General features: G+C 34.6%; 1 protein-coding gene across 1 annotated transcript in view; it reads left to right on the forward strand.

Annotated features, from left to right (window-relative positions):
• Phb1 (prohibitin 1) overlaps positions 1 to 16639 on the forward strand; it is a 45385-nt gene extending 28746 nt beyond the window's left edge. The window contains exons 5-7 of the mRNA XM_081759995.1: positions 7735 to 7851; positions 10349 to 10444; positions 15630 to 16639. Coding sequence (XP_081616121.1) covers positions 7735 to 7851; positions 10349 to 10444; positions 15630 to 15848 — 432 coding nt within the window. The 3' untranslated portion in view covers positions 15849 to 16639. The remainder of the gene's footprint in view (positions 1 to 7734; positions 7852 to 10348; positions 10445 to 15629) is intronic.
• The last annotated feature ends 314 nt before the right edge of the window (positions 16640 to 16953 follow it).

Here is a 16953-nt window from a genome sequence, read left to right on the forward strand (position 1 = left end):
AATCAATTGTGAAATACTTAACTTCAAACTTTTTCACCGATTCTCAGTTGCCTAGTGAAGTTTACAGTGTCACGTGCCATTATTACAAACTGTATATAGGCCAAATCAAAAGATACTTGTGCAAGAATAGTTGAACATGTTCGCGCTACTAGAACTCTCAACCTGCAGTTACGAACTAGACGTCATTGCACCTTAAGGAAAATAAATCTAATATTGTTAATGTAGGCATGATGGAAAAACCAAAACTAGGATTGAAGATAAATGTAAGGAGTCTTTTTACGTCCATAAATTTAACCCTGAACTCAAAGAGAAATTAATTGAATATGGATTGACCTTCTTACTACTCATTGCCGCGAGTAGGAAAGAAAGAACAATAACAGTGAACAGCGACTATTTTCATAGTGTTCAACGTAGGTTCATTCATCATGGCGTTCGTGGACATGAAGTGGTTTGTTTATTTCGAGTAACTATTTTTTTTCTTTCACCTGCCCACATGTTTTTGCCTTTTTATCCTTTTTTGAACTTAGGTCATCTGAAGATGAGAGCTGTGTCCCTCGAAAGTGCTACTGTTTTGTCATTTATAGCGGTGAGTATGAAGCGCTATCTTTTATTTGCTGTTATATTGGCATTTTGTTTAGTGAATTCTAAGAGTACTAATAATTTCATATATTTCAGTTAAGTTGGAAGAACTTGAATATATCGCGCAAATTTTATGCGTAGTGTTGGAGAAGTACTGTTGTAGTTCTCAAATAAAATTTAAGAACTAGTTACTATGCAATGTTAAAGGAAAATTAGCCATGTGATTTGATACTATATATTAATAATAAGTTGTTACAAGTGCAGTTGTGCTTTCCTTTTTCAATAAATTTCGATTTCATATGTTAGATTCCACTTTATTCCTGCATTTTACTGTAACAACCAAATGAATGGTATGTACGAAATGTTTCGAATATTCAACAGTAGTAGTAGGGTTCGAGTTTTCACCTGTTAAATGATCATATTTTTCTGTTGTATGAGTAATAACTGAGTTTTAGAATGATGATTTTTTTTTTTTTTTTAATACCTTTTAGGCGCACAGAGCGCATAGTGACAATTAGCAACAGCACTATTATGTACTGTCGTCTATAAAACTTTAGTGAGGGTATATTCCAATGTTACTTTCATCTTAATAGATACTGTGGCTGTCATGTAACATCAATCGTAAGGTTTACAGTAAAAATAGTTCGTCGATTTTTGTGGAAAACTGCGTATGAGAATTTATACTCGTCCATTATATTTTGTTAAGCTTAATGAAATGTATCGACTGGTATTTCTTTTGACACTTGTTATTGGTTATATGTCAATAATGTACGATGTAAAGCAATGGTTCCCAATTATTTTTGACTGACGACACACTTCACTTAGCTCTCACGACATCACGGCACGCTTGATTTTTTTATTAATAATAATATAAATTATAAAAGTGTAAGCCTTCCTTTAAGTTTCTATGAAGTAGTGATTCTACGTAGTACTAAGCATGTTTTTACATGTTTTTAAGCATGTATGGTTGCTGATGCTGAAGCATTGAATGGTACAGCCTATTTCAAATTGTTTTTAAGTAATTATTAAGTGCTTCATGATATTTAAATTCTAACATTTCGCGACATACCCAGCAAGATTGTGTAACATACCAGTTTGGGAAACCAATGGTGTAAAGTCATGTCCAAAGAAGATCGCCAATTAGTTACTTACATTACAGACCTCTGTACTTTTATCTTCAGAAGAGATCGCGAATAAAGGTATGTCTTCATATGTGTTTCGGATCCTTATTGAATGGTTTTAAGTACAGGGTTCCCACATTCTTGACAATCAGGGAATATCAGGGAAATGAAAACATGTTATGGAAAGTCATCGCAATCATGCATTTTGCGTAAAATGTCATGGAAAGACAAGGAAATCATGCATTTTGCGAAAAATGTCATGGAAAGTTAGAGAAGTAAATGTGAAAGACAATTCACGAAATGTAAATTATGTTATTTCAAAATTCACATCAGAGTGTGAACCATTTTAAAGAAAATTCCAGAGTCTTGAGCCATTTGTTTATTTCCTGTATTCAGAACTTCCCTCTCTCTTAAGAAATCTAATGAGTCGTTGTGTCGAACAAAGCATTATGAAACTTGCTGACAGTGCAGTGAAGCCTCTTGCTTTGGATTTTACTGCAAATGAAAATTCACTAGAAATAAGAAAGATGGACATTGGTTTTAAGACAGAAAAACTGCTGAAACAACGGAAGGTATGAGATAAAAGTAAACTAGCTTTCAGACTTGACTGTCGAAACTTTTTGCTGGGTTTAATCAAGAAAATCGTGGAAAGGAGAGCCCTCTGAAGTACAAACTAGTACGTGCTCTATCAGATTTGGACCCCAGGCTACAAAAGAATAATCCAGAACTTGCTCAGACTAGGATGAAACGCATCCTACAAACTCGGCCTGAATATCTAATTCTGTACCTGAGAAAGAAAAGTGTCAATTTATGTTTTTCTGTACTGAGATTCAGGGGTCTCTGCAGTTGACTTTAGAGAATACGAGAAGAGGAGGGGCAGCATCAGGTTAGATGACTTCTTTGCAAAGGTTATGTCCAAGAAACAAGAATATTCCCATTTGTGGCATGTTGTAAAAATATGTTTAATTTTATCCTACGGTAATGCCTGTGGAGGGCGGATTTTCAGTTTATAAAAACCAAATCTAAGATTCTCTAGTAGCACAGAGGTGGGTGCATGATGCAATTATGTACTATGGAGGTGTGCAATCTGTTACTATTGATCGAAGAATGCTTCTCTTAATTCGTTCAGTTCGGAGACGCCATGATGAATACCTTAAAGAGAAACGAATCCAAAGGGCAGAGAAAAGTAAAATCAAAGATGAAAAAGAAAACTAAGTGTTGAAGTTAAGAAATTGGAAGAAGGAAGAAACAAATGTAATTACGTTACAAACAAGAAGAAGACGCTTCGTAGAATAAATTCAAGAACTGAAAGCAAAAGCTATGTTTAAAAATGTAAGTGTGAGGATTAACATGTCTCAGAGTTGGTAATATTAGAACTGATAGTTTTAGGTTTAGGGAGAGTTGGCAATATATTCTTGACTGCTTTTTATTGTTTTTTTCAAGCAAAATAATAATTATTTGCAATATCAAGGTATGTGTTACTGTATCATATTTATATTATTATATACTAAATTTTGTGTAAATAACAATTGCTCATATTGAACATAAATATGTAAATGGTAATTAAAGGTGTATGTTGGACGGCTATTGGGATGAAGGAGACCGTTAAAAAAGTGTATGATAGAACTTACCCCATATCCTCCTATTTATATTCAAGAATTTGTTAGGGAAAACAAGAATTTATGTCAGGGAAATCGATCTTTTCTTTTTTGTGGGGACCTTGCATATATTAAGATGGCTTTTAACATAAGTAGATTGGCTCATTTGCACAATAAAATTTAGTGTAAAACCTTCTGCTCTCGTCTATATTTGAGTATTGTAAAGATGTAACTTCATTATTTCGTTAAAGTAGTATGGGTCGTCTACGTGTCAATTATCCTGCCTCCAGTATGAATTAAAGACATTTAACTAATTACGGTTGAAGAATCATTTGTAAGAAAATTAGTTGTCTCCCCCCCCCACCAAAAAAAAACGACTTAACGATAATTGCCTGCATGCTAGTGATATCTCTTGGCGTCAGATAGGAGGCAACGCAATTAGCAACATCTGTTAGCCTGACTGTGTGAACTATTGGGAAGTAGCGTGACTAACAGACTGAGGTGTTGAGCTTATAATAGTGATTAAGAGTATCAAAATATTTTTGCTTAGTTATTTATGCAACCCATCTGAGATTTTGGTAGTGGAGTTACTTACGGACTGATATGATTTTGCTTTACAATAAGGATACGTTTTTACGTGAAACGGAAAATTGAAACGCATTAAAATAATAATAATAATAACTCCGTACTGTCGCAATTTTAATTTCTCAAAAATTTTACACATATTTGGAACTATTCCATAATTTTTAAATTTTAGATTTATTTTGGGAACAGTATATCTGCCCAATATTTCAGAGAAATTAATTTGTTTCAGAAGATAGATTACTCATTGATGAAATTGTTATTTTCTTTTTTCTTTCAATGATAGCTTGAAAACATTCGTTTTCTCTTGTCTCTCTCTGTGGCTATAAAGATGACATTTGTACTGTTATACAAGTAATCATGATTTCAAAGCATACCTGCAGACAAAAGGAATGGTTTGAAAATTTTCGGTAATTCATTATCTTGACGAAAGGGGCACTGCAGTTTATTTTCCCCTTCCACATTTGTCTAAAATTCAGCCTGGAATATTACATTCGGTGTTAGTATTTCATTGGGGAAAAAATTCTATTTCTAAATCTAATTGGCTATTCAACAAGTCAACTTCTTTACATATAGCAGCTGATGCATTTCTGCAGCACATCTCAACGAAGATACTTAACCCGATTCCCAAGAGAAGAAAAGACGGCTATGTGATCTCGTCCAGGAGCGAGGAGGTTCAAGCGCCAGTTTCCATAGTAGTAGGAACGTGTCAGAGAAGCCAAAATTCGACAAAACAACCAATTTTGTGGCCAGATAATGCCAATACGTATTAAAAACTAATAAAAAAGGCAAGTACGTGATTCAAAGCATTGATAAATTCAGGGAACTATGCTTATATAGTTAATTTATACAAAGCAAAAACTCCATTTAGATTCATGGTTCGACGTGCTGAGTGTCATCTTGTGTTCCGGAATTGAATTTTGTGACATATCAGCCTGTTGAAAGACTGTAAAAGCTATATTTCATCGGAAATTCTATTTGGAAACCCATAGGCGAAATTATACAAGCAGATTTTCAAGGAAGCAGCAATTTTTGGTTGATGATTTGGGTATCGGGAAAGATGATGTTACCAATTGTCCATTCTGATTAATGCTGGAATAATTTCCATCACTAGAGATTTCAAGGATTTCCGATTTGCAGAAGAGACTAGAACAACTGAGAAAGAAAACATTAGTTCGATTCTCAGATTTCATAGAAGAATTCGAAGTATCAGTGTTCGCAACGTTTTCTTTGAATTCAGGATCCTTTGAGAATAGCATCGTGTTTTACAGATAGAGTGTGAGTGGATATATCTTAAATTGAAGCAATGATTTGTGAGATTTCATCGGTTTCCATTGTGTGGTATTTATACGAGATTGTTCAGCAACTACACACATCATAATAAGGTAATCTCATTCCTTACTTGATTATAGTGCTTCATTTCGTTTTACACACGTTTTCTTTTGCATTTTATTGGATTTTGCATGTCAAAATAATATCAGTATGTCTAGTTATCAGAGATGGTCTTACCCCCATCCACAGGAAAACAATAAAATTTTAGCTATGCCTTAACGTTAATCTAAATAATGCCCTAGCTTATGTTTTCATTATACCATTTAATTTAAAATGAAACACCACCGAAGCTTGAATTTCTTATAAGTCTTCAGTTCGTACCATTATGTTTATGTTTTATTATAGTTGCAGAGTGTCTACTGATACTTGAAATGGTGGAAATTTGTACTGATACTGGAAATACCGAAAATGTGCTGTGCATTATTGTGTAATACGAGAAATGCAAAAAATCATCCGAGTGTAGGTGGTGATAGGTCTAACCGGCCAACCACTGGAAAATTAGCTAGTTTGAGAAGGAAAATGGATAGTATTTATAAAATGTTACCTATTAACTTATTTTATATGCTGTTTGTTTGTTTAATATTTATAAAGTGTCAGGAGAGTAGCACATCGAAATGCATAAGCATGAACATTAAACATGTTACTCTTTCATACTTGTAATTAACAGTGTTTCTGTACCAAATGTAATACGAATGAATGTGAGAGATGAGTGGAGGCTAACACAAAAAAAAGGCGGATGTGGATTATGACAGACATTCTGTGATGAATAATATCCAGAAAACATTTATTCTTTTGTTTTCTCTTCGATTTTAACCCACTAATTTCAGTGCATTCTTTCAATTGGAATATTGAAGACGACTGTGCTTTTTCAAATTATTTTACTGACTTAAATATCACAGCTTACAGTTCATGTGTGGCATACACTTTCTCTCTCTCTTTTTTTTTTTTTTTTTTTAGTTGGCCGTACTATACAGGAATTTTTTTCTAGAAGGTCACTGGATATATCTAAGTAACTTCAGTAGACATTCTGTGGTTGGCATATATACCCGTTCTTAAAGTTTATGATGATTTCCTAAGTTTCAAAATTTCATAATTTAAATTTCGATTTCGAAAACGTTTGATTAGTTTCTTTTATTTTCATTGATCGCAGACATGCTGTATATTATATAAATAATACCCCTCCTTTCACCTAGTTCTCAATAGTGTGTTTATTGTGTTTAGTATGGTATCGTGTGCAGGAGTAAAGTGTGTTTATTGTGATATATGTAATATTTTGGTGCTATGATCGTAGAAGTAACAATATCTAAGATGTACTGTTACTATAGTGTTACAGTATTGCACAATTACTGTATTGTTTTTCCCCACTTATGAGTCATGTTCTGGCAGAGACCTAATAAATTTTAAGTCTACTGAGTGGGAGGTTTGAGAATCTTATTTAGGTTCCATATGTGCAAAATAACTTTGTTATAGTGTATGTTCCTTATTTCATTTGTGGTATGTATGTATGCACAGAGAACCACACGCAGCGTGTGAGAAAAAATATATGTAAAGTTTAAGAGTCAAAACTATCCACCATACGAGCTCAGGTGAGCTGCTTAAAATAATCGTTGAAATTTAATAATTACATAGGGAGACACTAACAATTTCGACCGTATTTGCTTTACGCTAACGCCTTAAATTGTTGTAAAGGAAAATTTTTGTTTTTATAACCGCTTGTAAACAAGCGAGGCACATCATGCAATCTCTGTATTAACGTAAATTCCAATTTTTGCCCTACAACTCATGAATAATAAAAAAAATGTCTCTCTATATAAAGATTTTAAGCGTCATTTAGCGTATTTAATAGTAATAGTTCCTTGTTCTGTTTGAAAATTGTATACCTAGGTATTTATATTACAATTTTTTGCAAGAATTAACAAAGAGTGCTAAGAAAGAATTGCGGTAAATAAAAAGTCGTAATACTCATCGAACTCTCTCGAGGTTCCGCCGACCGAGTACATATCTTTTCGAAGGGGTACAACGCTAACATTTCACGCATAGGTTTATTTATTTATTTTCCGTGTACTAGAGCCAGATTTTTAAAATTCATTTTTGTTTATTTCCGTGTCGCTTTTTTCATGGGCTGGGTCCATCGTAATGATTAGTATTTTAAAATAGATTTCGTTAGCGTATTCTGAAGACTTATGTGACTTCGTTCATCACCATTATAATTTGTTGAGAAAGGCCATCTCAGTCAGTGAAAACAATGAGCAGTGTAAATTATTATTACTGTTATTACAACTTCTGTTTTATTTTTACAAAGACCGACATTATTTATTTTATTTTATCTTTACTCCTTTTTTTTTAACTTTTCAAAATGTACAAGTACGTTGGTTTTAGACTCGTCAAAGAAGCCAGTTTAGTCATCAGCTGAGAGTTACATTATTATAGTATTTGATATTACAGATTTTATTTTATTTTCTTAAGATATTGTGTATGATGGTTATCTGCTGTATCAATAATCTGTATTTTACTTTTGCAAGGCTCAATTTGACGCTGGAGAACTAATTACGCAAAGAGAAATCGTATCTCAGAAGGTCAGTGAAGATCTTACAGAAAGAGCATCTCAGTTCGGAGTTATATTGGATGACATATCTATAGTAAGTTAATGTTTGAAAGTGCGATCTCTTCTTGTTAACTAGTAGCACAAGCATAGTCAAAGATTACCTTATAAGCGTCGATATTTTATGAATAACTCTTAATTTTTCGACAGATCTCTTTTATCAACAATAATATTTTATTTATTTATGTATTTATTTTAGTTATGTACTTTTTTTAAAAGCATCGGAATGTTAACTCTATAATCTAATTATGCGTTCATTAGTTTCTTCGAGCAAGCGAAAAGTGTAATTATTTTATATAATAGCTATATTTCACAGTTTTCGTACATTGTGTTCTGTGTTACGTATGTGTATCAAATGATAGGACAGGATGTCTGAAAAGCATAATTTGAACACATTACTAATGCCCGCCCGAGAAAATAACAAGTTATAAAACTTTTTTTCACTTATTTGCTGGATTCCGCATATGTCTATGAAGTTTCTTCCACGTGTTAAGGCGCTTATGTAGCGTGTGGGAAACAAACATCACGACTGAAGGAACATTTTCACGATGTCAAATATAATGATGTCCCAACATCTAATCTTTCAAAACACGACATTAAGAAACTGAAAGTGATAAAAGAAATATTTATCGTCGGTAGAAAGACAGGCATACCACCCACAATTAAACTCCGACATAGGCAGAGCTCCCTTGTGGCTAAGTGGGTGGCGTACGCGCTTTTGGCGTGGGAGACCCAGGTTCGATTCCCGGCGGGAGCTCATGTGGTTCGAATCTCATGTTAAGCTGTATGTCCACGTTTCATATAGCCATGCTGGGACACTAAACACAAAAATAAGAATCCAACATAGGCACTTATTGACTCACAGTCGTCACTAAACCACTAAAGAAGGACAATGATTTAAGGGTTATAATGAGAACTCTCAAAAGATATATATGTAGTGTGAAAACCCACACTGGAAGCCTCGAGAAGTTAGGTTTATTGTTGTAGATATGTCCGTGTAATTAATGCCAGTCTTAATGTAATTTCCTTCCACCCTATTTTCACTAAACTTTTTTTTCCCTCTTATCTATGTCTTGACAATGCTGATAGCAGTCAGCATTTTTTTTTAAATAATAATAATAATAATAATAAAGCCGTAATGGTATACAGAAAACCAAAACGAATACCTTTTGAGTTTAGTTTTAAGAGAGGTCTTCAAGTGGCGTATATTGATACAGCAATAGAACTACTTTCGCATTTAAAGAAATTCTGCCTGAAATTCAGTAAAATACCTCCAGCAAGTAGAAACTTTGAAATGTTAATGCAGGGTTAATTGTTGAAAGAAGTTAAGATTGATGACAGTACATATCTACTTACATACGCACACAGATAAACTACACTTGACAGAACACAATGTTATTAGTACTGAATTGTAAGTGTATTGCAAATGAAATACCATGATACTATTGTCCCTTAAGATTTGTGTATATATATATATATATATATATATATATATATATATATATATATGCAGTGTGTTTCGGGAATGGGATCGTAGCTGCAGCCCTAATGTTCAGCTGTTGTAAGTATTCTATACTTACAACAGAAATTAAATCGTCTGAGTGGAGTTACATGTGTGCAAGTAGCAGTAAGGTGTAAGTCTGTCATAATGCAAAATCCCACCAAATATGAAGTGAGATCTGTCATACGATTTCTGAACGCCAAATGACATAATGCAGCAGACATCCATCGGGAGTTGTGTTCCATTTACATATCGACAATAATGAGTGAAAGGAAGGTCAGGCAATGGTGCAGAGTGTTTCGGGAATGGCGATCAAATATTAATGACGATGAGCGTAGCTGCAGACCTAATGTTCAGACGGATGATCAGGTGGAACGCGTTAATGAGAAAGTACTATCCGGTCATCAGGTTCACAATAACTGAACTCATCCATCCAAAAGTGTCTGCGAAAACTGCATCGACTTGTGTCTGACAAACTGGGTTATCACAAACTATAGTGCGAGGAGGTTGCCAAAAATGCTGACAGACGCTCACAAAGAGCAAAGAATGACAGCTGCATGTAATTTTTGGCTCGCTGGGTGAAACTATGTACTTGTATATCAATCACAATAAATTTCTTCTATCATTTTCTGTTTAAAAAGATATCGTTTTTATTTCATTTTATGTATTTATTTATTTTTTTTTTAATTTTTTTTTTTTTTTTTTTTTTTTTTTTTTGACATGCGCCTCGTACTTGGACAATTCCGATAAATACCCTACCCTGTAGATGTTAAGTTTAAGCATTAGGATTTTCTCAACTTTTAGTAGACTTGGTTCTATTTTCAGTACAGTTCAATTCACAATTGCTGTTTGTTGAATTCAGAAGTATGGGATAGATTGGAATGTGTATATGGCTAATGATTGGAAAGATGAGCATATTCTAATGCGTAATTAACTAAGAATTATGGTATTAACTACTTAAGTATTATTATTTATGTTATTTGTAGTTTTTAAATTTTCAGTAAACATAATTGTATACTGTATTTAATTTCAGACTCACTTAACATTTGGCAAGGAATTCACGCAGGCTGTAGAATTGAAACAAGTTGCACAACAAGAAGCAGAACGAGCCCGATTCCTTGTAGAAAAGGTGAGATCAATGCTATAGTACCTGCTATATTTGACTTGATATTAAATTTAAATCAAGGATAGTCAAAACTGGAATGAAAATCAGAACGTGGAAATGTGCGATTGAAGCTGGTCTTACCATGCTTGAAACGTTAATTTTTGCACTATTCAATCTTTTCCTGAATAAGTAAAATATATTGGTTCTTGAGTTTACCTTGTTCAGTGGTACACTCATATCCAAAATTATTGTCGCATGTATGTTGTTGTAGGAATATAATTTGATAATGAATTCGCCCGGTATTATAATGTTAATATGTGTATAATCGGCAAAGACATGTATGTGGAAAATTTCATGTCAAAAGAGCAGTAAATAAGAACAGTGAAACGAAAATAAAACTTTCTTGTCCATTTAGCAACATTTTGTTTACCTCGTTCTAATTTTCGTATTTATAATTCTTTTCTTATGAAAGTTACCACAAAAATACTTTTCCCGATTATACTACAATTACATTGTTACAAGAAGACAGTTATAGATATGCGACAATCATTTTGGACATGAGTGTACATTTCATCTTTTGAATTTCATTGAGTCATTCCAGAGAGAGAATTAGAAATGAGAACTAATCGATGATTTCCTTTATTGAAGGTAGTATATGGAAGCTTGTACCATTCGACTCGATTCGCTTTGTGTCCGTTCATCCAAATAACTCTATTAAAACTTAATCGATTTTAATGAAATTTAGTATATATATCTTCCTTCAACTTGTAGCAATATAACCTTATTGTTTGGGGTTGCAAGCCATCAAGAATGAGGTGGTGAAATAAGATTAATTCCATCCTTGTTTTAAGCTTGAAAATATATATGCAAGACAATTTTCCAATATAAAGCACTTGAAAAATACTCAATTACTACAAAATATATTATATAGCTTCTTTAGGGCATTGTGCTCATCCTCACAGCTTGAGATTAAAATCTGAGAAGAATGAAAGGGTGAATTAACCCTTGTAGAGTTCCACAATAACTTATGTAAAACTCATTCGTTTTTGGTACAATATTACGTGTACTTTCTTTTACTCTTTTTCCGTAATTCCCAGCTCTTGAGTTTAAATTAAGTCAAAAATAAGCGGTGAATTCAGCTCCTTAATATGGGATGGGTTGTCATTCGTAAACATTATAGATTTTCGTGGAATCTAGTGCGTAGATGATTTTAAGGGTTCACAGCCATTCCCACTACGTAGATTTAATATCAATCGAAAATGAGAGAAACTCTCTTCGGGTTTAAAAAGTATAATTTCCGTAAAAATTGATTCTGTCATAGTCTGTTTATTCAGGTTTTCACATAACCCCTACTGCTTGGAATTGAAGTTATTTAGTGAAATATGAGGACTCACCTACTGTACACCCTCGGTTTAAAATATTCTGTGACAGCATTAGTTTCTTCTTTTAAAAAATCTATTTTGGTCGAATGTGGCGTATTTTTATTCTGAGGATTGCCAGTCGTCTCAATTGCTTGTAAGACCACGGTGGCTCAGTGGTAGAGCATTCGCCTCTGGTGTGTGCGGTCTCTTGTTCGATTCCAGCTCGCGCCAAGTAAACTTTTTGGTGGGTAGAACCGTGTACGTTGGTTTTCTAGGAATTCTCTCGTTTTCTCTTACTATTCATTCCATTAATTTCTCATCATCATCGTCTCCTTTAGCCTAGTGGGCATAACCGTGGGACGTAAAACTGAAATTTTTCATTTTCAAGTGCTTGTACATGAAATGGGCCAGTCATGAGGGAATCCAGCCGATTTTCCTGCAACATAGTGTATGTTTTTTCGGATACAGATACTCCTTAGTTTGGGTTTAAAATTAGGAGAGGAGAAAGAAGAATGGTTCGCTTCAACAGTGCAGAATATCACTAGTTGCATACAACTACAAGAATATACTTGTTAAATCAGTCTCGAAAGACAACAGACAACTATGAAATAAAAACACTTTCAGTATCTTTTTTACTTCCACATATGAAAAAAAAATATATACTCTTCCAGTTTGTTCTTTACTCTTATAATTTTACTGGTCCCTTCCGGAGCTCTTGTGGTTTGGATTATACATACATTAAGAGCCTGACATACAAAATTTACCATTTTTCTTTTGCTTGTTTTCCACAAGTAAAAGGAGATAATGAAATGCAAGTTACCACAATCATAGATAATGTTATTCTGCAACAGAAAATATGAACTGTTGCCATCCATAAAAATTAGTGTCGCCAGAATAACATTTTCCCTTAAAATCTAAGATACGGCAGCGACTAGAGGAATTAACTGCGTTTGATTACATATCATGTTGTTTTGAAATCGTGGGAACTACTTTTTAAATAACGTTATTATTTAATTTTAATAACTGTATGTTAAAACTATTTTGTTTGCAAAACTAAATACAACTGTTATTTAAAAAGCAGTTTACAGAATACCGAAACAACATGATACAGGGTAGAATTCAGAAGTAATGAGCCTCACTTTTTACTGACGCGTGCGCACCCTGCAGCGCGCTCCACTTGACAGCGACGGTGGTGGTGGGTGTTGGCTTCACAGCGCAACGCGGGTCAGTTAGCTCTCAGCTTTCGGAGCGGTAGCATCGGCCTTAACAGTAGCCCCTATACGGTGGTGCGTGACACGGCGACATGGAAAGTTCGTTAGATCAACGCTACGCGGTCAAATTTTGCTTCCGGTTGGACAAGTCTTCTTCCGAAACGTTCCCCATGCTTCAACAGGCGTTTGGGACTGAGTGTCTGTCCTATTCTCAAGTCGAAAAATTGGCACAAGCTTTTTGGTGAGGGCCGGGAATAGGTGACTGACGAACCCCGGTCTGGACGCCCGTCGTCGGCCCGTACTGACGTGCGGGAGTTTTGATTGAAGAACAGAAACGGAACTGAGTGCTCCGATGCGAAGAACTGCTACAGTTATGCGAAGGCGATCCTGCCTTTCTCGAAAAAGTGATATCCGGCGACGAAACTTGGACTTTTCAGTACGATCCAGAAATAAAACGACAAAGCTCTGAGTAGCACACCTCAAACTCACCCCGTCCCAAGAAAGCGCGGATGAGCAAATCGAAGACGAAGACCATGCTTATCGCCTTTTTCGGAGTAACTGGGATTGTCCACTATGAGTTTGTCCCGCCCAGACAGACCGTGAACGCTGCTTACTACCAGGAAGTCCTGAAAAGGCTGAAAAGAAGCGTCGCGCGCAAGCGCAGGGACATCAAGGACAGCTGGAAGCTTCACCACGATAACACCCCCAGCCACACCGCCTTCATCATCACCGACTACCTGGTCCGAGTCAACGTTCCTGTGGTACCCCAGCCTCCCTACGGTCCGGATTTGTCACCTCCTGACTTCTTCTTGTTTCCGCGCTTAAAATCAGCGCCGAAAGGAAAATGTTTCGACTCCATCGAGAATATCAAAGCAAATGCCAAGGCAGCCCTTGAAGCCATCCCGGAATAGACTGTGGGGGAATCCTTTGAGTCATGGAAAAGCTGCCTACAGAAGTGCATTAATGCAGGAGGTGCCTATTTTGAAGACTTATTAGTCAATTGTACCGATCAGCTCAATAAATCTACCTTTTTGAACGAAGGCTCATTACTTTTGAATTCTACCCTGTAGTTAATCAAATGCAGTTGAGTTTGTTCCTCTAGTTGCCTTAAATGTTATTCTGGTAACACTGTAATTTCTATGGATGGCAACGCAGAAAATTCTTTAGGGTCATATTTTCTGTTATAGAATAACATTATCTGAGATTGTAGTAAGTTGCATTTCATTATCTCCTTTCAGTTATGAAAAATAAGCAAAAGAAAAATGGTAAATTTTGTATTTTAGTATGTCAGGCTCTTAAATGGTAGAGTCAGCTTCAGTGTTGAAAGGCATGTTACACTTAAATCCAAACAACCAATGAAGATTTCACTGTCTAATCTAATGTAGGCCTGTATGATGATTGTGATATTGTAGTGCGCTTAACTTGTAACAGTGAATAATAAATGTGGTATTGTAAGTTTTCGTTTAATATGTAGATTTGAAATATGTAAAAAATTTGACGTAGTTCCATTAAAAAAAAAAAAAAAAAAAGGAAAGAAATTGGTGACTTGACAATAGTGTTAATCAGGTGGCATTGCAGAGTATGCGAAACAATGTCCTTTGCATTTTACAAAAAATCATAAATTTTTACCAGTTAGTTTAAAAATTAAAAGGGCGTTTCAAGATAAGTGACCCACCCTATATATACTAGGTATATAGTTTACAAGCTTGTGCGATAATTGAATTGAGCAGTACACAACCTATTTCCTGCACAAATTTTTTAACATACATTGTGAGTTCTCTTTAATGTCGAGAACAACCTTTCCTATTTTCAAAGAGGACACATTCTCTGCGGTTGGCCGAAGGAAGTATATACAAAATTCACGGACACGATTATGTGCGTAAAAATATTTTTAAAAATTAGAAGTTATACCATACTAACCAAGAAAAAAGTTTCTTACTCGGGTTGTAGACAAAATTTTAAATCTTTTGTTGAGTCCTGATATTTTTCAAGGATGCACTCCTTGGCTATTCCTTTTTGATGTAGCGTTTTGTTTTGTCCCTGCTGTTGCATTCGTAAGGTAAATTTTTCCTAAAACTATCAAAATAAGAATTTCTTCTAAGAATTCTAACAAAAATGGAACATTTTTCTTTTACTTTATAAACAAAATTGTTAGGGCCGTTTTTGGGATTTTTTTTATTTTTATTTTTACCCTTAAGTAAACTACCCTTACTTTTAGGGGTAGAAAGAAGATTCGAAATTCCCCTAAAGGATCACATAAAAACTTTGTGTAAATTTTGTTGAGAGACATTGAACAATATGGCCTCGAGGTGAGTGGGAGAGGACGAACAGACGTAGAATAATAATTGTTTTGGTAACTATGGGCTATAACATGTGAAAATCCGTTGAAATCTCGAATTCAATTTTTTCACGATCACCAAACTTTCTTCTCGCCCGCCCGAAAGTAAAAATGACTATTTCAGATTATAGCATTATGTAATTACTAGAAAGGCACTGCGTAAATATTTTAATTTTTTATTTTATGCAATATTGTGAAAAAATGTGGCACTTCGCTGTAAAATTCAACAAATGACTAATAGAATTGTGTTGTTTTTGTTCTGGCTAATATTTTTAAATGTTAACGTCTTCGTTTCGCAGGCAGAGCAACAGAAGAAAGCTGCTATTATTGCAGCAGAAGGTGATTCTCAGGCAGCTACCCTTCTTGCCAAATCGTTCGGTGACGCTGGAGAGGGCCTGGTAGAGCTTCGAAGGATTGAAGCAGCCGAAGATATCGCATACCAGCTGTCAAGGTCTCGTCAAATCGTCTATCTTCCACCTGGTCAAAATATGCTTTTAAATGTGCCAGCGCAGCAGTAGTGCGTTTTTTTTTCAAAGACTTGACGGTCCAATAAGTGAATTTAACATTCATTGGCTTACGTGTAATTACCGAGGAGGTGCCTGATTTATTGTGAACATGTGTCATAAACAATGTATAGTCAGATATGGTAGCAGAAATACTATTAATAATCGTGAATTAAGCAGTGTGGTTGTATAGCAATTTTTCTGAAGGCTGTAAAAACCTGCAAAAACACACGGAAAAAGTATGTTGTATATGCAGTGTTGAAGAATATTCCTAAGAACATATTGTTAAAGAATTTTCACTAAAGTTTATATGAAAATACATTTTCTCGTTGTTCCTTTTTTTCATAACCTGTTGGTTATTATTTAATTTGATTGATATATAAAAGTATTTTTAATGTAGCTTGCTAGAAATTGCAAAATATCCGGTGCCGAATGTAAGAAGGAAGATATCAATAACGTTTTGTTTGTCAAACGAATTGATTAATAAACTAGATCATTTATATGTTTACACTATGATCATCAATCAGATTTACAACTTCCTCAAATCCTGACCTGAAGGATTGATGTTTTTAACTTTTAGATTAATGAGTTTCGAATCGAAAGGAAGAAGGCATTTATTATTGATGCTGGGCAGGTTATGTATTACATTGTTGAATAAGATTAAAAGGGAACAATGAAAAACTTGAATTTTCTTATTTTCGAGTATTTTCTCATTAGTGAAAACCAACACATTGTTACTATCAGAAATATGTATTCCTAACGCGGATGTACATATTTTAATATGACTATAAATTGAATTTTGAGTACTTATCGTGCAAAATAGATTTATTCGTCATTAACTCAAATACGAAGGCTTATTGACTATTAACTCAAATATATACATTCTTACCTTTATCACGAAATAATTGTACTTTAACATTTGAATGCTCGCATTGATGGTACTTACACCGCCTTCTCAGAGGGTTATAGAGGGTTAGCCTGAAAAAAATAGACAAGTTGTACTATGTATAAAACGTTATACATAACACTGCAGTCCATTTATGACTGGGTGCATAGATTTGAAGAAACAGGTTGTCTTTGTAAGAAATGCACGGGAAGACCTCCAGTGCCAAATGAAACA

This window comes from Thermobia domestica, chromosome 1 (assembly GCF_964235325.1).
Source record: "Thermobia domestica chromosome 1, izTheDome1.hap1.1, whole genome shotgun sequence".
Lineage (NCBI taxonomy): Eukaryota > Metazoa > Arthropoda > Insecta > Zygentoma > Lepismatidae > Thermobia > Thermobia domestica.